Below are 27,501 nucleotides of genomic sequence, written 5' to 3'. Positions count from 1 at the left end.
TCTTTTTATTTAAAAAAAAAAAAAAATCATGATAAAAGTGAAAACACCAATTAGCTCTTTTTCTTTTTACGAAACCCAAAAAAATTTAAAAAAAAAAAAAAAGAAAAGAAAAGAAAATCTATATGTAACTTCTAATATCTAACAAGCCAGTACTTCTTCCTCAATTCAAACATCAATTTTAAATTGGAATTATCCATAACACAAGAAGGATAAAAAAGAAACCATAGATTTAAGCTTTGAATTGAAGATATATAAGGTAGAGCTTTATTAATATTTTTAAGTAATTTTTTTTAATTATAATAGAAATATCCACAGAGTGGTGAATACCTTAAATGAAAAATTAAGATAAAATTAGTGCATTACAAAATTCATTTGCAATATATGAAGCCAAATTGCACACAATCTTAGACACATTGCTAATGAACAGTAATTAAGATATGACAAATGAAGGGAAGAGGAAGGTGTATAATAATAAGATGAATGTATAAGTTGATCATAATAATGAAGATATAAATAATTTTCTAAACTTTTAAGAAGATTTATGATTACCAGAGTTCAATACATATACAAGTATTTGAGCATTCAAATAAACTATATATAATTACTATTCTCTTTAATTCTAATTGTTATTTCAATTATTCAAGATTCAATGTTAGTTCACTTTGTCTTTTGAAGAAATATTAATGTTATGTTCTTATGGTTCTGTTTTTAACAAGATTTATTAAATAGATATCAATAGACAGCCATTGGGGATGCTACTTCTCAAGCTCTTTGCACTGAAAAATGTAATAGAATTTACATGTTTTCCTTTATTTTGGTGAAGCCTTATTTGACTCTAATATTAATCCTAAAGAAACGGCATGTTATGGCTCAAATCAAATTTCAATTTCTCATTAGAATCATTAGATTTCCTTTTTAATATTTTTAAAGTGGTAAATAATATTTTTCACATATCTAGTTAAGTATCCTAATTCTTTAAAACTTCTAGTGGCCAATAGTCGAATAATAGAACTTCTAGTGAAACTAATGGTAGTTGTGTGACAAATGTGGCAAACATCATTCAGGATAGTGTTGGGATCGTAAACCCAATTTGTTATTATTGTGGACCTATACCATCATTCAAATTTATGGGTTTCAAGTAATAGTTTTGATTTTGAATGAGGTACATTTTGGGATGAGACAATCAGAATGGCGCAGCAAAAACGTGGTGGGTCCATAACCATTTGTAGAGAATATATGCTCATACTAAGTGTTGATGAAGAAGAACTAAATAGAAAGGTTTCTAAATTATAAGTGCTTAGTGCTGGAATTATCCTTTGTTTTGGAGTAATATAGAAATGTGAGACTTATAAGAGGACATGTTATCCTATATCTGTTCACATGGTAAATTTAAGGACGAAATTTCTTTAATACCCACCTTTTCGTTTATTTACTTTATGAGATTTTTTGTTTAATTAATTTGGTGTTTTCAGGAGGTATATTGCAAGTTTTTAAAATTTTGTTGGGGGTGAAAACGAAAAGAATCTGAGCTCCTGTGTTTACAATAATTAATGGGAGAAATTGGGACATTTTTGGAAGATAAGGCTGACGTTTCGGGGTTATTTTGGGAATAAAATAATATTTGGAGTATTTTCAAAATTTCAGAAAATATTTATACATAAAAGTGGGTTGTTCGCCCAAATGGAGAAGAATCGAGAAGAAGGAAAGGAGAAGAAAAGAGAGAAGAAAGAAGGAATGAAGAAGAAGAAAGAGAAGAGAGAAGAAGAAAAAGAAGGAGAGAGAGAGAGTTTACACACGCACACACCCCTGGGCCGATTTTTGCAAAAGTGAAAGAACAAAAAAATAAATTGAAGAGAGAGAGTTGAGAAGAGAGTAAGCCGAGAGTAGGAGATGAAGACTTTGGCGATTTTGGTGGGTAAAGTGGTGGAGGAACAAAGGAAGGTCTTGCAATTTGGTGGTAAGTAGAGCTTAGACTGTTTATTGTTGGTGACTGATGATTTAATTGGTTATGAACTCTCTTGGTTTGTTGTGTTTAAAGTTTGGGTGCTAACTGCATAAGGTTTAATCTGAATTTGAAGATTTAGTGCAATAAGGTTATATGGTCAGAATATGTATATATACGCTGATTCTAAAGACCAAAATTTGCTTAAAATTGTGACTGTTGATATAAACAAAATTACCCTGTGAAATTCTGACAAGCTGAGTTCCGATAATTTTATCTATGTTTTGGGTTTTCAGTCTAAGCTCAAATCAAGATATTTTGTTTTAGACTTTTTGAGGATTTTCTATGAATTTTTTAAGTCGGCCCTGTGAATTCTGAAATTTATGTTTCTGCAGATTAGGTACTTTTAGGAAATGATTTAGTACCTCTATACTTGTCCAAAATGAATGATGTAAAATTCTGGAGATTCCTCTATATATCTAGTTTATTTCTGGATATTTCATGATGTTTCAGTAAAATGTTAATTTGATATGAATTTTCAAGGTCAGCAACATCAGTCCTGGAAACAGTTTGACAGTTTTGAAGGAGTTGAAAAAAAATCTTGTTTTAAGTGCATTTTTACTCTGGAATGGCTTGGGTAGTTTACTAGAGCCTTATATGTGTGTCTTGAATGCCCCATTTAATTTTTAGCTTGATTGAGTGAATGGAGTTTCTATGAAGAATCTGAAAGTGGTCACTGTCATATTATGAAACAATTTTGTTTAATAGGAAATGAAGTTAATCCTTTGGTGTGGAGATGTCCAATGAATTTAATATTGATGTGCTATCACAGGGAGACCTTTGGATGAAAAGTTTTGTGGATTGCGGATAAAGGAGGGCAAGCGGTGGTATGATTAAGGATTCCGATCCTTCTTCGGATCAAGGATTTAGCTTATCAAGGTGAGTGGGTTAGTAATTCCATAAACAAATTCATGTCGAAATTCATGTTTGAAGGAGTTAATTCATACATTTGGTTTACTGACCTATATTGGTTTTTATAATATATTTTGCCCCATAAAAAAGTTTATTTACATTTGGAAAAAGCTATCTTTATATTGTTGATGGAATTTTGGTGTTTTGGGGCTGGAATTCGGTGTGAATGGACTGCATTTGTGGGTCAGCTTAACGGATGTCATGAGGCTGGATTTTTGGTGTGTTATGGGGTCACTTTGCTATGGCCGAATGCATGATAAGGAGTGGCTGAAATGAACATGAAATGATAGAGATTTATTTTGTTGCATGTGACTCTTATTCATGATTTGTTTGGGTTTTCAATCATTGTGGTATGTACTCGGCTGGAGACTTTGAGGAACGTTGGGCATGAAACTATATGCTGGAAATTTGGGTGAAGTTTTTGGTTGATGAAATTGGGAAGGGTCGGGCGGTGTTGCTGGCTTTTGGGTTGCATGAATGGATGAATATAGGGCTTGGGTTGTGAGAAGAAAAATGAAGCCCAGTTATTTTGTTGGGTATTTGGATTGTATTAAAATTGGTGGGCTGGCCTATTAAAGATTAAAGTGATTTTAACTCTTTGTGCCTCTTGTAATTGGACTCTAAATATGGCCCAATCATAAATTTGGGATATTGGGTTTTATAATTAATAGGGTGGTTTGGTTCTGCTAGTGGGCTGGCCTAAAAATTATTATGATCCGGATTTTATTAGTTGGATTTTTGGGTTTAATTGGCTGGTGGGTTAATCTATCAACGTTGTGGTCCTGTTATATTGTTGGGTTTTATTAATTGGTGGTGCGTCGGCCTTTTAACAATAAGGCTCAGGTTATTTGGTTGAGTAATTGGGTTTCATTATTCTGTGGTGGGTTGGCCTGTTATTAACAAGGCCCAGGTTACTTTGTTTTGGGTTTTGTATTTAACTGTAATTGGTGGCAGAATTCTCAGGGGCAGTTTGTCATTGCGAATATTGAAGTACCAGTCACAGTCAGGGGGTTAATTGTAAGGCTTAAAACGTTTTGGGACTAAGAAGATGGAAAATATTGGGAGTAAATGGAAATTTTACATGATTATGCACTATTTAATGTTGCAAGCATTATGTTCATTATTTATATGCATTGTCATAAGCTTGTTCATGAAGGGTGATGTGCTTGAATATTTGGGTGAGTTTGTGGATATTTTTGTTTGGATTTGAGATCACTCTTCCATAGTACCCGTCCCCCTCCAAACGTCAGTTAGTATTTATAGTTGATCTCATGCGCGCGATGAGATGGTCTATTCTATTGAATGATGACGTAACATTCCATCCTACCAAGACATGATAGACACTTGACGAGCTCTATGTGGGATTGCACCCAGTGGATATTAGCTTGGGTGGGATGATGATTACATCAAGCGGATATTGGCCTAAGTGGATTACGACAACTTGACGATAGACCTTGAGTGGGATTTGACGGGATTACACTAGGCAAATATTAGTCTGAGTGGCACCTCAAGGATAGACTTTGGGAGGGATTTGACAGGATTACATTAGACGGATATTGGCCTAAGTGGATTGTGACACCCTGAGGATAAACCTTGGTTGAGATTTGACGAGATGGCACTAGACAGATGGCCTGAGTGGGATATGATTAGTCTCATGCGCGCATTGAGATGGCCTATACTACCAAACGTTAACAATCTACACCGTTTGATTGGCACAGAATGATTGCCTGACGAGCTCTAAGCGAGATTACACCCAATGGGTATTGGCTTGGGTGGGATGATGATTACATCAGGCAGGTATTGGCCTGGGTGGGATTCATATTATCAGGTGGGTATTGGCCCATTGTTATACCAAGCGAGTATTGGGACCTAGGTGGGGTTGATATTATTGGGCTGGTATTGGCCCAGGATGGCTCTGTAGGCGGGTATTGGCCTAGCTGCCCCTTCAGGATTGGATACAAGGTATGTGAGGGACATGATATACGCTTTCGGTTGGCTCACAGAAGCATGCTCATCGGCATGATACTTGTACATTTTAGAGAACTTCTATATAATGTTTTATGTAAATTGATTTCTAATGCTTACATTTTCGGAATTATATTTTGAATTGTACTATAATTATCAAAGTTTTTGTTAGTGGAGTTTTATAAATTGTTAAAAAAAAAAAAATCATCCTCTCTCAGGATCTTGAGTCCCTCAAAGTGCCCAAATGCGATGGGATACTTGAGAATAAAGTAATGGATTGGAGGTAATTAAGGGAGAAAAACATTTAAAAGGAAAATCTAGGTCAAGAAAAGGCATCTTGCATAAGCAAAAAATAATTCGTTAGTATCTTTAATTTCATATTCCTTCATAAGATTGTTCAAATGATTTCAACAATTTCATGTTGTAAAATTCAAACACCTTCAAACAGGACTCTGAATAATATAAATGCATAATAAGTATTGTGTAGAATTCTATCTTCAATAAGAGCCAAATGGAGAACGCATAAGGCTTGAAAACAAAATAACACAATAAAGTCCCGTTTTCAATTTTTATTAAAAAAATGAAAGACCAGGAAAAAAAATAATAATAAAGGATTCAAGATTTTTATAAAGTTAATACATAAATAAATAAAAGAAATGCATATTTCATAAGTAACTTATTTGTATCTTAGTTTTCATTCTATTGTTTCATGAAATCAATGGTGACTTCCAAACTTTCTTTAATGAGTCAGACAGCTAATGAAGTTAATTACTTTCACATAATATTCAAAAATAGTTTTGATATTTTCCCAATTCTTGATCTTCTAAATTCTAATCTTTCTTTTTCTTAGAAACAAATTGAAATAATTGAGAGTGAAAGAAATATAGCTAAAATATACATTCAATAAAAAACCTAAAAAAATGAAGTTGAAAGATCATAAATAATCGTACCTGAATTGATGATATCCCAGAAATGCACCCGAGGTATCTTTACAACTTAGCAAATTCTCTTATCATCAATGAGAATGAAGATTTGAGAAAACAACTTGCAATGTCCAACTTCATCATAAGGTAAAAACAATTAATTCCAAGTAGACAAGTACACATTATAACAAGCTCCTTTTCTTCTTAAAGCAATGAAAAAAAGAAAAAAAAAAAAAGAATATGTATCTTCTTATATCTAACAAACCACTATACTTCTTCCTCAATTCAAACATCAATTTCAAATTGGAATTATCCATTAAACAAGAAGGATGAAAAAAAAAAAAAAACCACATATGTAAGCTTTGAATCGATGACATACAGTATATATGGTTGACCTTTATTAATATTTTGAAGTTTTTTTTTTTTTTTTCATTAAAATAAAAATATCTAACAAAATTGGCAAAAACCTTAAATGAACAATTAAGATATTAGTGTATTAAAGTTAGTTTTTCCATACCTTCTACAACGGGATCACTTAAGTCACTACCAAGAACTTTACTTATAGATATATGAAGCCAGATTGTATACACAATCTTAGAGACAACAATATCCTGCTGGTGTAAGACATAATGATATTAGAGATAACAAATGAAGCTATGTGACTAAAGAGATTCTTGGCAATAAAGAATTGGATTGTAAGGAATTAAGGGGCGGAAATCAAGATCTAGAAATTGTATCTTGCATAAGCAAATAAGTAACTTGTTTGTATCTTTAATTATATATTGTTAAGTAAATGACATATTCCCACCCGAGGTTTAGCGAAATCCCAAATTAATACCTTTGATTACATTTATTCTAGATTCTTATCCTTAAACTAACACCGTTAGTGACTATTAGAGGTGGTCGCAAACAGTAAGTGAGGTCAGCAAGTGAAGACATGGTCTGTATGAGTTTTATAGAGGAGGTTGTGGGGAGTCCAACGGTAGTTTCCAAAGTGATTTTGGACTTCGGAATCAACCGAAAAAAAGCCAAAAGCTGTAGGCTTTGACACAGCTAACATGAGTCTATCTTCTATCAAAGAAAGCACTAGCACAATTTAGCGTGCTAACGTACGTCGTACTTCAATGAAAAGTTGAGAATATATTAAAATAAAGGAAACGTCATTACTTTAAAGGTGAGAATTTGATATATATACAACCATAGATATTAACTTTGGATTTCACTAAACCTAGGGTGGGAATATGTCGTTTGCTCCATACTGTTTTATAAGATCGTTCTAGTGATTTCAATAGTCTCATGTTATACAATTCAACTGACTTCTACCAAGATTTCTATACATATTTGCATAAAAGAGTTTATACGGCATAGAATTCTATCTTCTATTAGTAACTCAAGTTCTAAGTCTTAATATCCTTCTCTAACCCTGATATTCTAATATTTTATTTCTTTAAAAATCAAATCGAATAATGAAAGTAAAAGGTTTAAGGATTATGTGGTCAAGCAAAAGTCAGAATACAAACAATATTAAAAGTAAATAATGAAGTTCAATTAAAGAGGGTAAGTAATCATACCAAAACAGAAGGATGTTATCCTGGAAAATGCACTTGAGCTTCTTTTGTTAGAACTTAAGAAGATCCATGATAAATAATGAGCATGAAGATTTGAGAACAGAATGTCAAAATTCATGATGAGTAAACAAAAAACATTTTAGAGTAAAAGACAAATGCATAAATATTTGTTTCTGGTACCCTTTGTAAGGAGATGTCCTCGAATATCTACCCAGAACTTCACTTGACAGTCCTATCCAGCAAATATAAAACAGAACAAACAAAGAGATCATAAAGTTTACTTGAATATGACAAGAGAGATGTTGGTTGACCACCAATGAATTTATCCAATAATGCAAGAAGGATATTTAATAATAAAAAACAGAAAACAAACCAAATTTAATTAAGCTTTGAACTGAGTATACGGTTGGGATTTATTTAAGTAATTTTTTTCATCAAGATAGAAATATCTAACAGGATGGTAAATACTTTTAAAACAAGAATTAAGCTGGTGTTTATTTCATAAAATTGCATGAAATAGCAATGGAAACAGGATTAGGAATGAGAATAGAGGAAGCAATATTCCATTGTTTACTTTTAGTTTTAACAAGGAAACTTGAGGGAATGGAATCACTACTAAGAACTTCATTTGATCAACACTTTCAGATTTATGAAGCCAAATAGCACACAATCATAAATGAACAGTAAGATTGAATTATGTTAAATAAAACAAACGAAAAAAACATAAAGCTTATGTGACAACAGATGCTCGAAAATAAAGTATTGGATTATAGAGAATTCACAATGATGAGTAAAGTAACAACATTTTATTTTAAAATGACAAACACATAGAAAATTGTTTTTGGTACCTTCTATAAGGAGATGCCCTCAAATAATACCCAGAACTTCACTTGACTATAGATGTATGATTAGAGACAAGAGTAATATCCTGCAAATCAAAAAATGAAAGAGAATAAACATAGGAAACATGAAGTTTGCTTGAAGATGTCAAGATGCTGCTTGATCATAACATATTAGATGGTAGATATATAATTTTGATTATAAAAAAGGATTGAAGTATGGTAGCTAAAATCAGAATAGAAATAATATAAAAAAGTAAATAATGAAGTCAAAAATCAGAAGTAGTCTTACCCAAATGAATGTTACGCTTGGAATGCACCTTAGCCAGCAAAGTTTGATCAACAATGAGCTTGAAAATTTGAGAATAGAACTTGAAACGTCCAACCTCATGATGCTAAAGCTAAAAAGAAATTTATTCCAAGATGACAAATGCACGTTACAAGGTCTTTTTCTTTGCTTCATCATCAAAGTTTAGAAGGTAGATGAGAGAAGGAAGCAAAGCATTGGAATTACTTATTCCAAAAGTAAAATTTCAAAGTTGGAAAAACTAAAATAGAATCGTGATAATGAAGCAACAGTCCACTTTATCGTTGCCTTCCTCTTTAGGTGATTCATGAAAAAAAAAAAAAAAAAAAGCAAATTAGTGAAGAAAGATGATATCCTTCCCCGTGAAGAGTAATAGTGCACAGTCTGAGGCATCTCAACAGTTTTTTGGGAAAAATCTTAAGTATTGATAATCCTAACACTTGATAGATAAGATTATTGTAAAAATACATTTTCCTATACATTAGTACAGAAATTGTATATTTTCATAAGATTATTGTAATATAGAATTAGAACGAGAAACTGATAACATCATACCAATAACACAAAGCTGGTATTTTTGAGCTATAAATTTTGATGAATGTCAACATAATCTTGTAATTTTAAAACACTAGTCATTGGCCCAACTATTAAGCTCTCAATTTCACTCTGCATGCAAACTCATTCAAGGCAATTTGACTCATTCAAGGCAATTTGTTAATGGCCTCAGTCTCATTTGAAGGCATTTTCTCAAGGTAGTTTTCATTCTCATTCAAAAAACAGAACTCTCAAGACAATTTACTGGTCTGAGTCAATTTATGATTTTGGTCCAATTGAAGTATACAGAAACAACAATCCTCATCTCTCCCAAAACATCATATTGAATTACAAAACATGAGAAATTAGCTCCTTAAACCATTTATTAATTTTTAGAAAAAGAATGCTCATAAATGTGTATGCAAAATAACACATTTGTTACACATGAAAATGCTCCTACAAACCATCATACATAAGCTTGCTCAACCATCTTTTCCATCTCCAGCCTTCAACACAAACCACACTAGTCCATTGACGGATGCTATGCGAAGATCAGCTATCAAGAGAAAACATCATTTAAAAAAATATATATATATAAAACCAGTTGCTTCATACTAAATCAATAATTCAGGGTGTGTTTGTTTTATTATTTTGGATAGAATTTTAAAAAAAGTTGAATTTGATGATTATTACGAGATAGGATTTGAAAATTAACAATAACACCACCTAGGTTTGTTAATTTAACTAAACACCCTCCAACAAAACATTGAAAATTAATAAAAACACCTCCACCTATCTATTAAATGTCGGCAGCCGGCCACCACTGCCGAAGGGCGGTTGGCAGTCACCATAATAGCACACGACCGATTGAATCTAACCAGTCGTGCGTCAATATATCTTTTTTGGGCCAAATCTACGGTTAGATCTGGCCGTTGACGGCCACAATGCCATGCATGAGCCATGATTTAGTTGAAGAACATGAAGATTTTGATTATTAACAAATAGACATTGGGCTCAGATTTAGCTCTCATTGTAGTATTGTGTTTGTTTTGACTTTTTCTTGTTCCCTCTCTCTATTTTCTCCCCGGCAACAACAGTTGTAATGCAGAAGGACAGGAGCTTTTCTGGGCCACCAGGGCCTGCGGGCTCAGTGGGCTTTGAGCCCGGTCCAATGGAAACGGATGCCCAATTGGTAATTGGAATCACAGCCCAAGCAGCGAATAAGAAGAACAAAACAAGTTTATCAAAAAGATTTGATGACATTAATCTCACTGAAATTTAATTAAATAACAGAAATTCATTTCGACTTTTGGAAATAATATAAATCTTTTTATTGATTAAGCTTCATTGTCAAAATAAATGATGACATTAATCTCACTGAAATTTAATTAAATATTGACAAGAATATCATACTTCTTATCAAGTTTTTCTAGTGCTTCATTGCATCGTTCAGTACCTACAAGTTAAACAAGACTATTAGCAAATCCAATCTTGACATAAAATTTGCAATGAAATTATTACAATTTCGGCAGGATTCTAAAGTCATTATCACATCAGCGCCAAATCCTCGGCAACATCCTGCAATCTTTCTGTCATCCATTGCCACAATTAGAGCATAAGAGCACAAAATGAGACATTATACACACAAAGTGCAGGCATAGGAACAAGCACAGACATAAAATAAAAAATAAAATCTAAAACACCGGAAGCTCGTAATGATTTGCTAGAACTCATATTAAAAGTAGCAAACATCAAAATACGCTCTATCTTTTATAATATCAGCTATGTTCACTACCATATCCAAATGAAACTTTGAACAAAATTGTTAATCTAAGCATATCTCAATTCTCACCTTCAAAATAATCGTACAACGAAACGAGGGGAAATTGACTACCAAAGGCACTATTCAACATGCATCGTATCTAGATGTGATGCAAACAGAAAGTCAAACTAACAGAAGCAAACAATTGAATTTAGATCCAGAATCAAATTCAAAAACACCTTCTTCACGAGTATTCACTCTGAATAGCTCAAATAAAACCAACATATCTCAAAGACGAAGTTAATATTACATGAACCACAAATGTTAACATAGTGCATTATTGAATTGACAACAAAATCATGTAAGGAAATATATACAATACCCAAGTAATCCAATGTGGTTGCCAATTTTGATCTTTCCCATGTTCTCTGCAGAACACCATTCAAAACAGTGAGTCAAAACAGTTTCTGTTCAGTAGATCCTAAGATACTATTATAAATTATAATTTCAGACAAATAACCAAAATCACCCAAGCTTTCTCATTAAAAAACTAATTAATAAAAAAAAAAAAAAATGAAAACTTTATCATGGAATTGTCTCTTAATATTGGAATTATAACTCCCCTAAAACGTAAGAATGCAATTCAATTCAATTAAATTTACATGCACTTGTTCATATTAAATTAAAAGGGATTGAAATAATAAAATAATTAAAAAAAAACAATTTTTCAAGAGGGATCTAATAGAGAAAGCCAAGAGGGAACCTGGATCATGGGCTTGCCGAGGATATTAACGAGGGGTTTGCCCTAGAACCGTGAGGAAGGCAAACGGGCGGCTACGATGCCCATGACCCCACTCCGCAACTTCATGGATTGACCCAGATAAGCGCGTGCTCCGATGGCTACAGCCATGGTTGCTCCGGCCGCAATGCCGTTCACGATCCACGATTTAGTTGAGGAACATGAAGATCCAGATGATGAACAAATAGACATTGGGCTCAGATTTAGCTCTTACACTCTGTTTGGGCTACTTTCACTGCAGTACTGTGTATGTTTTTAAATTTTCTTGTTACCTCTCTTTCTATTTTCTTCCCGGCGGGCAGCAGCAGCAGCAGTTGTAACGCAGAGAAGGACGGGAGCTTTTCTGGGGCACCAGGGCCAACGGGCTCAGTGGACTTCCAGCCCGGTCTACCGGAAACGGATGCCCAATTGGTAATTGGACTCTCAGCCCAAGCAGCTAATAATAAGAACAAAACAAGTTTGTCAAAAAGATTTGGTGACATTAATCTCCCTGAAATTTTAATTAAATAACAAAAATTCATTTCAACATTTCGAAATAATATAAATCTTTTTATTGATTAAGCTTTTATTGTTAAAATAAATAGTAATTCGATAAATGTTTATTAACTTATAAGGGTATAAGTTAATAAATATTTTCATTATTTCATTATTTCATGAGATTTTTTATTATTTCATAATTCAAGAGATGTTATCAACTCCATAAAAAATATCAAAAGTAATAGGAATCAACCATGCTTCACTAATAAAATAACACTAAATTTAGATTCTTATGTTATCAAATGCATTATATCATTGCTTATATGACGTTGATATATTAAATGCAATTTATTTAAGATACAAACTTTAGATATTCTGGAAACAAGCGGACAACTTCTTCCAAAGAGAAGTCTAAAAAGAAGAAGGTTAAAGAATCAGAGGAAGTGAAGAGGTATGAAGAAAACGGCTCAAAGAAAGAGAAGAGTTCAAAGAGTAAACGTCGGAAACATAACCGTGAGAATGCCAATGATTTTAGCGGATAACACAAAGTAACGTCTTCAACCACCAGTCAAGGCAGAGGCATCTGAGCATGTTGCTCAATAATATAAAACTTGAGCACTATCAGAAAAGCGAAAAAAAAAAAAATCTGAATTTTATCATGTTGCAGTTGAAGTGTCCTAAAAAAAATGAAGTTGCAAGCGAGGGGAAAAGGAGAAAAAGCAGGGTACTCAAAATTTGTCTGAGACCACTTCTTATTAATAGATAATAGTAAGGGAAAGGTTATAAATTCCATTTCTCATCTTATGCTGACATGTATATGAAATTTACACATCAACTTTAAAAGGTATGAGTTTACCCAAGACAAGAGTTGAACTTGAATTATCTATTATGGGAGTTCGTCTTTTTTTCTAAAATTCAAACATCTAACTCTCTATGTAAGAAGTTAGTTAAAGAAAAAACAAAAATGACACTGAATTCTCTACTTAAAGGTTGAAGTCTAAATTTTAAGGGGAAAAAAATTAATGGAGGTAAACAAGAAAAAGGAATATACATGTTTTTACTTGTGTACGCCTGTCCATACGAAATGCGCAAGGAGAACAAGAATTAACACATAAATAAATAACAAGTGAAAATGTAGGACAACACTTCAGTCTATAAAACACATGAAACTGTGAAGAGATATCAGAATCATAGCCTTCTTCATATCAAAACGTTGGATTTCTCTTAAGCTCCTTTCGTCTTTGGATTAGTGGAATTAGGAACTGGAAATTGATTTGAAAGTCGATCAACTAAATCACTTGCTGATATATAAAATAAATGTTTGATTTTTTGAAAAAGGAAAATACAACTTTTATATACTTTCCACGAAAGCCTCCTGTTGTGGCATCGTAGTTCTCTGCTTTAAACTTGAAGATATGGTCCATGTTATAGTTCTAATCGTAGAGATTGAACCTCAATGTTTCAGAGTAAAATTATTTGACTTAAAAAATAGGTACACTTCTTTCTTATAATTGAAGATCTCTTTCAATTACTTCCAGATTTGTTCAACAATTTAGTTATTTACTTCCGTTTCTTGTTCTGCAGTGACCATGAAATCAATCATTTGTTTAACATGGGAACTAATGAAAGATTTTTTACACAACAAAGAGTTTACGTTCTCACTTTACAAAAAAAAAAAATGCTTATATTCGCTTATCTACTACATCCTGGTCTTGTAGGGGACCTCCTACAAGAGGTTTTTATTAGGTTGAGAAAGAAGAAAATACTTAGTGAGGTTTATTGGCTAGGCTGATCTTACCCCTTTATTTCAGTAGGGAAAAATGAAAACAAAAAACTACATTTTATCTCTTGGTATATCAGAAATTTTACTTGGAATTAAACATTTCTCCTCTTTTGCAGATTAAATCAGCTTTTTTAATGGCATTCACGACCTTGACAAATCCGAAGACTATCTTTGGCCTAAGGCCCAACAGGAGCATTCTTGTTACCATAATTAGACCTGATCCGGTCTTGCTGGAGCGTAAAGGAGGATCTAATGGTGAGATGACTTTTAACAACTTGCTTCCTGGAGATGGGGAGCCATTACAGACACAATATGTGGATCAGCAACAAGAGATTTTGTGCAATCGGCAGTCAGATCACGAAGAAGAATCCTTTCCGCGTGGAGAAGATAGTGCACAGTCTTCTGGAAAGAAGCGGTGAGCTTGTTCTAAAGAGAAATCTAGAAAGAAGAAGGTTAAAGAATCAGGGGAGATGGAGAGGCATGAAGAAAGTGGCTCAAGGAAAGAGAGGAGTTCAAAGAAAAAAAGCTAGAGACATAACCGTGAGAATGCCAATGGTTTTAGCTGATAATACAGCAATCATTTCTGATTTGGTTTCGTGTATGTTTCCATACAACACTCATGAATCAGAGTTTGAGAACGTGATTGTTGATGCATGGTCATTCCATCAAGATATGCAGCGAAAATGAATGAGAAGAAGGCTGTGTGGTTTCAAGTGGGATGTGACCACTGCCATCCATGCTGCTACTGGTCATGGCCTCGCTTTTTCGGCAAGTTGAAGACATGATTTTATAGAATGAAGAAATTGATTGGAGAAATTCATATAAATCTTTGATCTTTCTCGTTCTGGGCTTTTATGTTGCTCTTCAACCACCAGTCACGGGGAGAGGCATCTGAGCAAATTGCTCAGTATGTTTTACAGGAAATAATATAAATCTTTTTATTGATTAAGCTTTTATTGTTAAAATAAATAGTAATTCGATAAATGTTTATTAACTTATAAGAGTATAAGTTAATAAATATTTTCATTATTTCAGAAATTTTATGAGATTTTTTATTATTTCATAATTCAAGAGATGTTATCAACTCCATAAAAAATATCAAAAGTATTAGGAATCAACCATGCTTCACTAATAAAATAACACTAAATTTAGATTCTTATGTTATCAAATGCATTATATCATTGCTTATATGACGTTGATATATTAAATGCAATTTATTTAAGATACAAACTTTAGATATTCTGGAAACAAGCGGACAACTTCTTCCAAAGAGAAGTCTAAAAAGAAGAAGGTTAACGAATCAGAGGAAGTGAAGAGGTATGAAGAAAACGGCTCAAAGAAAGAGAAGAGTTCAAAGAGTAAACGTTTGATTTTTTGAAAAAGGAAAATACAACTTTTATATACTTTCCACGAAAGCCTCCTGTTGTGGCATCGTATTTCTCTGCTTTAAACTTGAAGATATGGTCCATGTTATAGTTCTAATCGTAAAGATTGAACCTCAATGTTTCAGAGTAAAATTATTTGACTTAAAAAATAGGTACACTTCTTTCTTATAATTGAAGATCTCTTTCAATTACTTCCAGATTTGTTCAACAATTTAGTTATTTACTTCCGTTTCTTGTTCTGCAGTGACCATGAAATCAATCATTTGTTTAACATGGGAACTAATGAAAGATTTTTTACACAACAAAGAGTTTACGTTCTCACTTTACAAAAAAAAAAAATGCTTATATTCGCTTATCTACTACATCCTGGTCTTGTAGGGGACCTCCTACAAGAGGTTTTTATTAGGTTGAGAAAGAAGAAAATACTTAGTGAGGTTTATTGGCTAGGTTGATCTTACCCCTTTATTTCAGTAGGGAAAAATGAAAACAAAAAACTACATTTTATCTCTTGGTATATCAGAAATTTTACTTGGAATTAAACATTTCTCCTCTTTTGCAGATTAAATCAGCTTTTTTAATGGCATTCACGACCTTGACAAATCCGAAGACTATCTTTGGCCTAAGGCCCAACAGGAGCATTCTTGGTACCATAATTAGACCTGATCCGGTCTTGCTGGAGCGTAAAGGAGGATCTAATGGTGAGATGACTTTTAACAACTTGCTTCCTGGAGATGGGGAGCCATTACAGACACAATATGTGGATCAGCAACAAGAGATTTTGTGCAATTGGCAGTCAGATCACGAAGAAGAATCCTTTCCGCGTGGAGAAGATAGTGCACAGTCTTCTGGAAAGAAGCGGTGAGCTTGTTCTAAAGAGAAGTCTAGAAAGAAGAAGGTTAAAGAATCAGGGGAGATGGAGAGGCATGAAGAAAGTGGCTCAAGGAAAGAGAGGAGTTCAAAGGAAAAAAAGCTAGAGACATAACCATGAGAATGCCAGTGGTTTTAGTTGATAATACAGCAGTCATTTCTGATTTGGTTTCGTGTATGTTTCCATACAACACTGATGAATCAGAGTTTGAGAACATGACTGTTGATGCATGGCCATTCTATCAAAATAAGCAGCGAAAATGAATTAGTAGAAGGCTGTGCGGTTTCAAGTGGGATGTGACCACTGCCATCCATGCTGCTACTGGTCATGGCCTCGCTTTTTCGGCAAGTTGAAGACATGATTTTACAGAATGAAGAAATTGATTGGAGAAATTCATATAAATCTTTGATCTTTCTCGTTCTGGGCTATTAAGTAGCTCTTCAACCACCAGTCACGGGGAGAGGCATCTGAGCAAATTGCTCAGTATGTTTTACAGTTCTGACTTTTGAGAATTTAGCTGTCTTGTGTATTTAACGTATGTTGTTCCATTAATTTTTGTTTTTCTCTTATTGATGGATTGGTTTCTACCATCTCTGAGTATACAGTTTGAAGATTCATAACTAATTATCAGTTTTGACATGTACTCTGCGCCAGCTAGATCTTTGTTTGATCTAGTTTCTAAAATGATTAAAAGTTTTTTTTTTTTTGTTAAATTATTATTGTTAATTTCATTGCCATTGACAGGAGGCAATAAAAGGATATAAAAGCCCTGGTAAGTCTATTAACTTTAATACAATCTCATATAAAGCAAGAAAACTACTTTTGATCATAAGTCATTTATATTTCCAAAATTTGTCTTTGAAAATGGTCCATCTTGACTGACAAGAATTTGTAGGAAAGGTGTGTTTTCAGTAGCAGCATTAATTTCTCAGTTTCCTCATAAAAAACAAAAACTTCTAGAAAATATAAAAGGTCAACAGAATCACTAACCGATATATCAAACTCTCCATGTAAAAATTTAGTGAATTAAAAAAAAAAACAAAAATGTTGCTAAATTCTCATAGAGTTGAAGTATAAATTAGAAGGAAAAAATAAAAAAAGATGTCAGCAAGAAAAAAGTAATATACTCTTATTTACTCGTGAATGTCTATGCATACAAAATGCGCAAGGAGAATCATAATTAGCACATAAATTAAAAAAACTCTTGAGAGAATATAATGCGGTTATCATGATTTTAAGTCAATTAAGACTTCAAATTTTATCATAAGACATGCTTGAATGTGACCTTGAAAAAAATATTAATGAGTATCAGAAACATAATCAAGTGAAATAGAGGACATCACTTCAGTCAATGAAGACATGTGAAATTGTGAAGAGATATCAGAACCATAGCATTTTTCATATGAAAACGTTGGATTTCTCTTCAGTTCCTTTTGTCTTTGGATTCACTGGAATTAGTGGAAATCGTAAATTGAGAGAAAATTAAAAAGGAATTAAAGCTTCAATTTCTATATTTGATTGAATGAATAATTATACAATGAGGGTTTGCTACTTAAATGAAAACAGTAGCAAAACAAACAGTAAAGAGAAGGAAATGGATACGGAGAAGATATTCGACCACTTTAAGAGAGATACAAAACGACAGTGTTTTGTTGTTACTTAGCTAAATATCAACTAAGCCCTTATCTTCTGAATTCTGACACTTTAATCCACATGCCCACTCAAACTGAACTCCCTAGTCCAAATCCTGGCATTTTAATCCACATAATTATGAACTGGAAATTGATAAAAATTTCAATCAACAAAATCACTTCCTGATATATAAAATATATGTTTGATTGTTTGAAAAAGATATGGTCCATGTTATGATATGATGGTATTTTGTAGCTAAGACTCAGCGGTCTAGTGTTGCTGAAGAACCACTTGAAGCTACAAGAAGAACGATTTAAAGAAAGAAGCTAAAATGCAGCTATATTTACCTTGTTAACAAATAAACATTATGAGAATGTTTATGAGTTACCCTTTGTTTTTTCTTCTTTCTACTATTTGACACTTCCCTTATCATTGTTCTTTGTATGGCGGTAATATATTACTCAATTTAGAACCACTCCGTCTAGCCACGTTGATCTCTGTAGGGAATTCTGCACTTCCATCTTCTTTGCTTGTTTTGGATGCCTGCACAAATGACAATATTAAAGTTAATTTATCATGTTATTATTCTCAATACAAGAAACAAACATGAATATAATAATAATTCTGGTCCATTTTAATGGCAAAATCAGAGAAATATTGTTTAGTATCTTAGTAAATTCTTGAATATTGTTAACTATAACAACATAATGCAATATATAGACTTGAGGGTGTGAAGAATTGGAAGTACCTTTGCTTCGGCATGCACGGATTGATTATTTTGTGCGTAGGAAAATCTTGTAGTGATCTTGGGACAACTCCGAACTAACAAACTTTCAAGAGATGGAAATATGAAGTGGTAACTCACGGAGCAGAAGTTGGTGAGGTTTGGTAAAGAAAAGAGTGACAATTCTTGAAGTTGAGGTAACATGATTTCTTTATCATTTGTGAGGTCACCACTATCTGTATGTCCAAATACTTCTTCTAGTTGATTCACTCCTATAACATTTATCTTTTGCAGTTGTTGAAGATGTCGGCCTATATTGATAGGAAAGACACATTTCAATTTGTGGCATTCAATCACCTTTATTTGAAAGAGATTTGGAAAGAATAGATGATCCTTATTATTCAATAAGGTTTCATCATCAACAACCAAGATTTGCTCCAATTCTTCACAATTCCCAATCTTCAGATGTTTCAATTGCACCAGATTTTGAGCAAGGGTGAGTGAGAAGATATGTTTCAAACTATTGCACCACTGTATCTCTAAGTTGGTAAGATTCTGCAGGCCTAAAACATGAATGGGACCCTTAAATAAACTTTCTAGTTCTGCTAGATATTTTAATCTAAGCATCTTCAAATTTGGCAGACCAAATCTCAACAAACCAAGAACTGTGTTACACAACTGTAGGTTGCTATTAATCAACTCGAGAATCCGTAATTTCTGAGGAATATAAATAAACTGAGTCATTAGTAAAATAGATTAGAGTTGATACAGAAGATATAACCAATAAAATGCGATGGCAACATTATATGTGTAATAATAGCTATCTTTTATGCTTACAGCAATTGTCCAAGTCAAGTGATTGAACTATCGTTAAAATATTTATTATTAATTGAAACTTAGTGAAAAATTATGAAACTTAATTGACTAATTAAATCAAAACTTTGAAACCATGAAACTTGGTTTTTAATCCAGTTAAGGTTGCAAAATATTAATTTAAAAATAAACAGGAAAAAGTAGCCCACAAAGGCCCAGCTTCTCATAAGTCATAACATCCAACTTTTTGCTCTAATTTGAATTGCACTATTATTACACACTGGATAATTTATGTTTTTATTAGGCACCTGATAGTAATTTAAATATTGTTATCATTTTATTTTAAGAAATTGCAGCATGATTTGCAATATTTTCTTAGTAAATATTAAATTTATTTTTTATTTAATATTTAATTTGTTATAGAGAAATGTTATGTATTGGTTTTTTTTTTTTTTTTAAATTCCTATTTAAAGAGTCTCATAAATTTATTTATTACTCTTTATAATTAAAAATATATATTAATTTTTTATTTAAAAAATTAATTTTGTGTCTAATATAGTTTATACACCAAAAATAGTATAGTATAAAAATATATACAATACAATATTTTATCAAACATCATATAATATTCTGTATAGTATTATATAATATACTATACAATATTGCATGCACATATGCAAATAGTAAGTTAAATTTTTTACATAAACTTAAAATAAAAGCATACCTCAATTGCAGTCTTCATAACGGCTTCAAGTTCAACAATGAAAGACGGCGCGAAATTGCGAAATCCCCACAGTGCTAACTCTTCTAAAGTTGTTGGCCAAGTTGTTTTATAATTTTTTGGGCAAAGGCTGATGAGGTTTGGTAGGTATTGAAGTCTTAATTTTCTTAGCTTAGGGAGAAGGATGTCATTTCCATTTGCTGCAACTACATTTTCCTCCCCCTTGTTATCTTCTTCTGATGATGAGACGAAATGCTCCAATCTCTTACAACCATCGACAATGACTTCTTCTAATTGTACCAGACTTTGAGCAAGGGACGATGAGAAGAGATATGTCAAGCTATGGCAATAAATCACTTCAAACTTTTTAAGACTTTTGAGCCTCAAATACTGGGTAGGCCCCTTCCATATACACCTTAATTCAGGTAATTTATTTAGTTTTAACTCTTCTAAATTTGAGAGCAAAACAAGATTTTCTTCCCCACTATGGCATAGCCCCTCAAGTTCAAATACTTCTTGTAGCTTATAGCAGTAGTTTATATCTGCTTTTTTCAGTTTATGTAATCTTTGAACCAACATTGTCGGAAATAAAGTATACATATCCTTACATCCAGTTACAGATATACTTTCCAATTTTTCTAGAAACTCCTTCGGAGGCCTCCCATCATGGCATATTTCTCTCAAACCTGGCAAATAATCAAGAGATAATTCCACCAAATTAGAGAAGGCAGTGGCTGGCACTTGCTGCAGTGACGCATCTACGATGCATTTCAACTCCTCACAATATTCAAGCTGAAGAGACTTCAACTCATTCAAGCCCTTTGGATCAATGGTTGGCACAATATTTTCAGAGAATTCACTATAGCTCGAATTAAAATGTTCCAAAGTCGGATACAATGCTTTGAATGCAGCAAATGTGGTGAATTTTCCACTCCTGATGTTCAAGATTCTTGACTTGGAAAATTTCCTTTTTGCAATTGTTGTTCTTCCAAGCCACAATGGATATTCAGAAAATTCATTCACTTTTATTTCATAACTTTGCAATGTGGAAGAGAAAGCAAAGTCTTTTGGGAGGCATTCATCATGTATGTGCAGTAATAGATGGGTCAATCGGCGTAGTGAATTCAACTCAGACAAGCTGACATTGCTTGTTTCTGCATCCATCCTTTCACCCGCCCATGAGCTATAACTGCTGCTACCTATGTATAATTCTTCAAGATGAGATAACCTCTGCAACACATTAGGGGGAATCCTTTTCAACGTAAAACAGTTAAACAAATCCAACAATCTTAACTGACTAAGTTCCCCTAGTTCTTCTGGTAATTCATCAAATACAGAACCTTCTAAACTAAGAATCTCAAGCCTTTTCAGCATGCCAAGGGAAGATATGCCTTCCAGTTCGCAATATTTCAGATGCAGAGTTCGAAGGTTAGTGAGGAATTGAAGTGATTTCATTGACAACTGCACTTGAGTTAGAGTAAGAACTTTCAGTGCTTTCATCCCTTCAAAAAATGCATCTGAAGCTTTGCTCAAAGTCAAACCATATCTATATGCATCCAAAATCAAAATTTGGAGATTTGGATACATCAAACCATCAGGAAGCATTATTCCCCTTTCCCATTCTACCAAATTGATTGCCATGTATTGTTCCTGGCTCTCTACCTTTTGCAACTCGCTTATGCCAGCATTAACCAAGAATGCGTGGTTCTGCTTGGATGCCATCCATAAGGCAAAATCACGAACCACATCATGCATTTTAATAAAATCTTTTTCACCAGCATCTAATAACAAACAAGAAGCTTTGAGGTTATCAACCATTGCACACAGTTGGTCCCTTGAGTCTTCAATCGAGTCAGCATCTAGATTCAAACCTAAGCCCATTCCATATCTTACCAATTCCTCTAAATCAATTTCATGGTCTTCAGGAAACAGCGAACACAATAAGAAATAAGACTTGATCTCCTGGCTCTTCAAATAATCATAACTGAATTGAAGACAAGCATAAACATCTCTATCCACATTCTCTATAACATTAAGTTTTGACATTTTTAGCTTTCGAAGTGCTTCTTTCCATTCACTGATAGTTTTTTGTCTTAGAGCACTCCCAACTGATACAATTGCTAAAGGCAAACCCTTGCATTCTCCAGCAACTTTAATTGCCATATCATTCAAGGTGGGAGACTCATCACTTATACCTGCATGACTTTTAAGTAAGCTCAACCCTTCTTTTTCATTTAGAGCATCTAGTTGAAATTGATGTTGACACCTCATTGCATGACAAACTTGTAGTCGACGAGTGGTTAGAAAGATCTTGCAACCCTTTTGATCATCTCCAAAGGGAATTCCTACTGTTGTCAAGTCAAGTTCTGCCCAAACATCATCCAAGATTATGAGTATCCTCTTCTCTTTCTTTAATCTCAAATACAATCGGCCTGCTCTTCCTTGCTCAGTTTCCTCCTCAAATTTAAAATTTAACGAGTCTGCTATCTGACCTTGAATAATTTTTGTGTTAGGAGTCTGGGATACAACAGCCATCACAACCTTATCAAAAATTGTTTCTTCTTTGACCCTTTTAGCCAGTACTTTTGCCAAGGTCGTTTTACCCACCCCTCCCTTCCCTTACAATCCAACCACATTAGTCTTATCATCTTTTAATGCCTCCACAATCCGATCAAGAGTGGCTTTTGTTGAGTCGAAAGGCATAAAACCTTTAGGAGCAAAGACATCTACGCCCGGTAGAGCAACCCGATGTTGGGACACTCTATCAAATCTTTTACTATGCTCTAACTCCAACATAATCTTTGTCTTTTTTGCTGCTTTCTTACTAATTTTATATCGCCAAAACCAATTAGGACACCATCCATATAGACATGTCTTATTTACTTGTATTTCTTCTTCCAACTTCTCAACATGCGCCATGACACTGTCCGCATCCGATAGCCATTTTTTCACATCGTTCTTGATCTCTTCAGTATTTATTTTGGCAATGTCAACATCTTGTTCCACCGAATCTTTTAAGAATCTCAATCTTTCACCTTTTTTCTTCAGATCTTCAATGTTAGTTTTGAAGTGATAAATGTAACCAATTTGACGTATGGTGGCATCCAGCAAATAATCTCCAATCTTTGACAAAATACAGTTCAAGATTTCTGATCCCATTTCCAACCTATTTGATAATAAAGTTTGATTAGGATGAATGAAATGACCATTGCAAATATAAAGCCAACAAAGATTAAACAAGATTAATGTAAGAAATAAGTTGAAGTACCTTGCACAACTATATATGCACGGTTTGTGCAGTGCAGCCTTTGGATAACAAAGTACTTGAAAAGAACAACCACCTAGCGTTTTCCTGGAATTCAGCAGCAAAAAGTATTTAAGAAATGAGAGAAACTAAATTAAGAATAGCTTTGACAAAATTAAACAAGTATAAACTAATACTAACATGACTCGTAGTTGCAGTAGAGTTGTGTAAATGCAAGAATTAGAGTATTCAAATAAACTATACATTATTATTACTATTTATTTTTAAATGTTATTTCATTTATTAAGATTCAAAGCTAAAGAATTGATAAATAAATATATAAAAAATGACATTCTAGATCGTTAGATTTTATAAATTAATACTAACATGACTGGTAGTTGCAGTGGAGTTGTGTACATGGTGAGAGTAGATTAATAAAAATGGAAGATGTTTAAATGTAGATCAAGAACCATGGAAGACATTTGTGCGTATAAACGATAAAAAAGTTAAAAAAAAAAAAATTAAAATAAATTTTCTAATAAATTTTCAGCAATATCGTAGCTTTATATGATATTTTATTTAATTTAACTAAATTATTTGTGTTTGAATTCCAAAAACAAAAATCAAATGTTTGAAAACAGGCATAAAAGATATAGCCATCATTGTCTGTCAACGATGGCCAAGATTTAGTGGCCGTCATTGACAGTCAACGACGACCATTTCCAATGGTTGTATGACTGTTGTGATATTTAAGGAGGTAATTAGATTTCCTTTTTAATAATATCAAATTGCTTATCAATATTTTTCATCGTAACAAACATAGCCGATTAAACATCCTAATTGAAGAATAATTAATTCATGAAAATAGCTTTCGTACTTTTAGAGAGGGAATTTTCTCATTCAATGCTAAGAACTTCACTTGATCTAATACTTAAAGATGCCTCACAAGTTTAGAGAGTAATAAATTTCCTGCAAATGAACGAGAAACATAAGGCTTAAACACAAAACCAAAAATAAAGTCGAAAATTTCAATTTTTGCTCAAGAATGAAAAACAAGATCGATCTTTTATTATCAAAACAAATATATAAGCTCCATAAAATTCAATAGTAACTTCAACTATATCTTTAAAATTACTTCCACATAATATTTTTTATCTTCTAATTTTCTTTTCTTGGAAGGTGATTTGAATAATTGAAAGTGAAAAGATAGGTAGTTAAAATTAATAGTTATATATACCTGAATTAATGTTTAGCAAAGTCTTTGATCACCAATTAGCGTAGAGATTTGAGAACACAACTTCCAATATCCAACTTCATGATAAAAGTAAAACACCAATTAGCTCTTTTTCTTTTTACGAAACCCAAAAAAATTTAAAAAAAAAAAAAGAAAAGAAAAGAAAATCCATATGTAACTTCTAATATCTAACAAGCCAGTACTTCTTCCTCAATTCAAACATCAATTTTAACTTGGAATTATCCATAACACAAGAAGGATAAAAAAGAAACCATAGATTTAAGCTTTGAATTGAAGATATATAAGGTAGAGCTTTATTAATATTTTTAAGTAATTTTTTTTAATTACAATAGAAATATCTACAGAGTGGCGAATACCTTAAACGAAAAATTAAGATAAAATTAGTGCATTACAAAATTCATTTACAATATATGAAGCCAAATTGCACACAATCTTAGACACATTGCTAATGAACAGTGATTAAGATATGACAAATGAAGGGAAGAGGGAGGTGTATAATAATAAGATGAATGTATAAGTTGATCATAATAATGAAGATATAAATAATTTTCTAAACTTTTAAGAAGATTTATGATTACCAAAGTTCAATACAGATACAAGTATTTGAACATTCAAATAAACTATATATAATTACTATTTTCTTTAATTCTAATTGTTATTTCAATTATCAAGATTCAATGTTATTTCACTTTGTCTTTTGAAGAAATATTAATGTTATGTTCTTATGGTTGTGTTTTTAACAAGATTTATTAAATAGATATCAATAGACAGCCATTGGGGATGCTACTTCTCAAGTTCTTTGCACTGAAAAATGTATTAGAATTTACATGTTTTCCTTTATTCTAGTGAAGCCTTATTTTACTCTAATATTAATCCTAAAGAAACGGCATGTTATGGCTCAAATCAAATTTCAATTTTTCATTGGAATCATTAGATTCCTTTTTAATATTTTTAAAATGGTAAGTAATATTTTTCATCATAACAGATATATCTAGTTAAGTATCCTAATTGAAGAATAATTAATTCATAAAAAAAAAAACATTTCCTACCTTTAGCGAGGAAATCTTCTCCTTCAGTGCCAAGACCTTCACTTGAACTAACACTTATAGATGCCTCAAAAGTTTAAAGAGTAATAAATTTCCTGCAAATGTACAGTAACATCAAATTACTAACGAAAAGAAGGAGCCAAATAGAGAAAACATAAAGCTTAAACACATAACAAAATATAAAATCGCATCTTCAATTTTTGCTCAAGAATGTGAGACAAAATCCTTATCATTAGAAAAAAAAAAAAAAAAAAATACATAAGCTTCACAAAATAACAGTAACTTCAACTATCTTTACCTAGTTAATCACACAGACAGTTAATAAATGACTTCCACAATATTCAAAAGTCCCTCATATTTTCCCAACTTCTAATCTTTATTTTTCTTGGAAGTGAATTGAAATAATTTGAAAGTGAAAGGAATGTGGTTGAACTTATCTACAGATTGTAAATAATCAAGTTGAGAGATCATAAGTAGTCATACCTGAATTTTAACGCAGTCTCCGAGATTATCAATGAGCATGAATATTCAAGATCACAGCTTCCAATGTCCAACTTCAAGATAAATACAAACACTTTATGTCAAGTTGACAATTGCTCATTATAACAAGCTCTCCTATATTCTTTTTAACTATGAGAATAAGAGGATCACCAAGAACAGTAAGGAAAAGTTCTATACATCAGCCACTAGTTACTAAAGAGTCTTTCAATCCATAAAGCTTTCTTTAAAACTTCTAGCGGCCACTAGTCGAATAATAGAACTTCTAGTGAAATTAACGGCAATTGTGTGACAAATGTGGCAAACGTCATTCAGGACAGTGTTGGGACGTAAACCCACTTTGTTATTATTGTGGAGAATATATGCTAATACCAAGTGTTGATGAAGAAGAACTAAATAGAAAGGTTTCTATATTATAAGTGCTTAGTGCTGGAATTATCCTTTGTTTTGGAGTAATATGGAAATGTGAGACTTATAAGAGGACATATTATCGCTTATCTCTTCACATGGTAAATTTCGAGGACGAAATTTCTTTAAGGGGGAGATTGTAATGCCCACCATTTCGTTTATTTACTTTATGAGATTTTGTGTTAATTAATTTGGTGTTTTCACTTTTCAGGAGGTATATTGCAAGTTCTTAAAATTTTGTTGGGGGTGAAAACGCAAAGAATCCGAGCTGCTGCGTTTACAATAATTAATGGGAGAGATTGGGACATTTTTGCAAGATAAGGCTGACGTCTTGGGGTTATTTTGGGCATTCTCAGGCTTTCAGAAAATATTTATTGTTCTCCCAAATGGAGAAGAATCGAGAAGAAGGAAAGGAGAAGAAAAGAGAGAAGGAAAGGAGAAGAGAAGAGAGAAGAAGGAAAAGAAGGAGAGAGAGAGAGAGTTTTCACACGCACACCTCGGCCGATTTTTGCAAAAGTGAAAGAACAAAAAAATAAATTGAAGAGAGAGAGTTGAGAAGAGAGTAAGCCGAGAGTAGGAGATGAAGACTTTGGCGATTTTGGTGGGTAAAGTGGAGGAGGAACAAAGGAAGGTCTTGCAATTTGGTGGTAAGTAGAGCCTAGACTGCTTATTGTTGGTGATTGATGATTTAATTGGTTATGAACTCTCTTGGTTTGTTGTGTTTAAAGTTTGGGTACTAAATGCATAAGGTTTAATCTGAATTTGAAGATTTAGTGCAGTAAGGTTATATGGTCAGAATATGTATATATACGCTGATTCTAAAGACCAAAATTTGCTTAAAATTGTGACTATTGATATAAACAAAATTACCCTGTGAAATTACGACAAGCTGAGTTCCGAAAATTTTATCTATGTTTTGGGTTTTCAATCTAAGCTTAAATCAAGATATTTTGTTTTAGACTTTTTGAGGATTTTCTATGAATTTTTGAAGTCGGCCCTGTGAATTCTGAAATTTATATTTCTGCAGATTAGGTAC

At 32.7% G+C, this 27,501-nt stretch overlaps 1 protein-coding gene and 1 pseudogene across 1 annotated transcript; one reads left to right on the top strand and one right to left on the bottom strand.

Annotated features, from left to right (window-relative positions):
- LOC116142849 overlaps positions 1–16,118 on the top strand; it is a 28,839-nt pseudogene extending 12,721 nt beyond the window's left edge.
- A 2,067-nt stretch (positions 16,119–18,185) lies between these two features.
- LOC116142848 (disease resistance protein At4g27190-like) lies at positions 18,186–22,549 on the bottom strand. The gene is made up of 3 exons (XM_031428261.1): positions 20,018–22,549; positions 18,505–19,197; positions 18,186–18,299 (listed from the first exon to the last, which is right to left on the bottom strand). The coding sequence occupies exons 1-3, from the start codon at positions 22,547–22,549 to the stop codon at positions 18,186–18,188; spliced, it is 3,339 nt and encodes a 1,112-aa protein (XP_031284121.1).
- Between the last annotated feature and the right edge of the window lie 4,952 nt (positions 22,550–27,501).

The sequence above is a fragment of the Pistacia vera genome, unplaced genomic scaffold (assembly GCF_008641045.1).
Source record: "Pistacia vera cultivar Batoury unplaced genomic scaffold, PisVer_v2 Contig42, whole genome shotgun sequence".
In the NCBI taxonomy this organism is placed as follows: domain Eukaryota; kingdom Viridiplantae; phylum Streptophyta; class Magnoliopsida; order Sapindales; family Anacardiaceae; genus Pistacia; species Pistacia vera.
Note: the sequence above shows the minus strand (reverse complement) of the source record. Positions and strands in the feature narration are given on the sequence as shown.

Coding starts and splice junctions, on each gene's coding strand:
- LOC116142848 (XM_031428261.1), bottom strand. CDS start 22,549: ATGGCTGTTGTATCCCAGACTCCTAACACAAAAATTATTCAAGGTCAG. Junction 19,198..20,017: donor TTATGAAGACTGCAATTGAG/GTATGCTTTTAT, acceptor TATATTCCTCAG/AAATTACGGATTCTCGAGTT. Junction 18,300..18,504: donor CCGTGCATGCCGAAGCAAAG/GTACTTCCAATT, acceptor TCATTTGTGCAG/GCATCCAAAACAAGCAAAGA.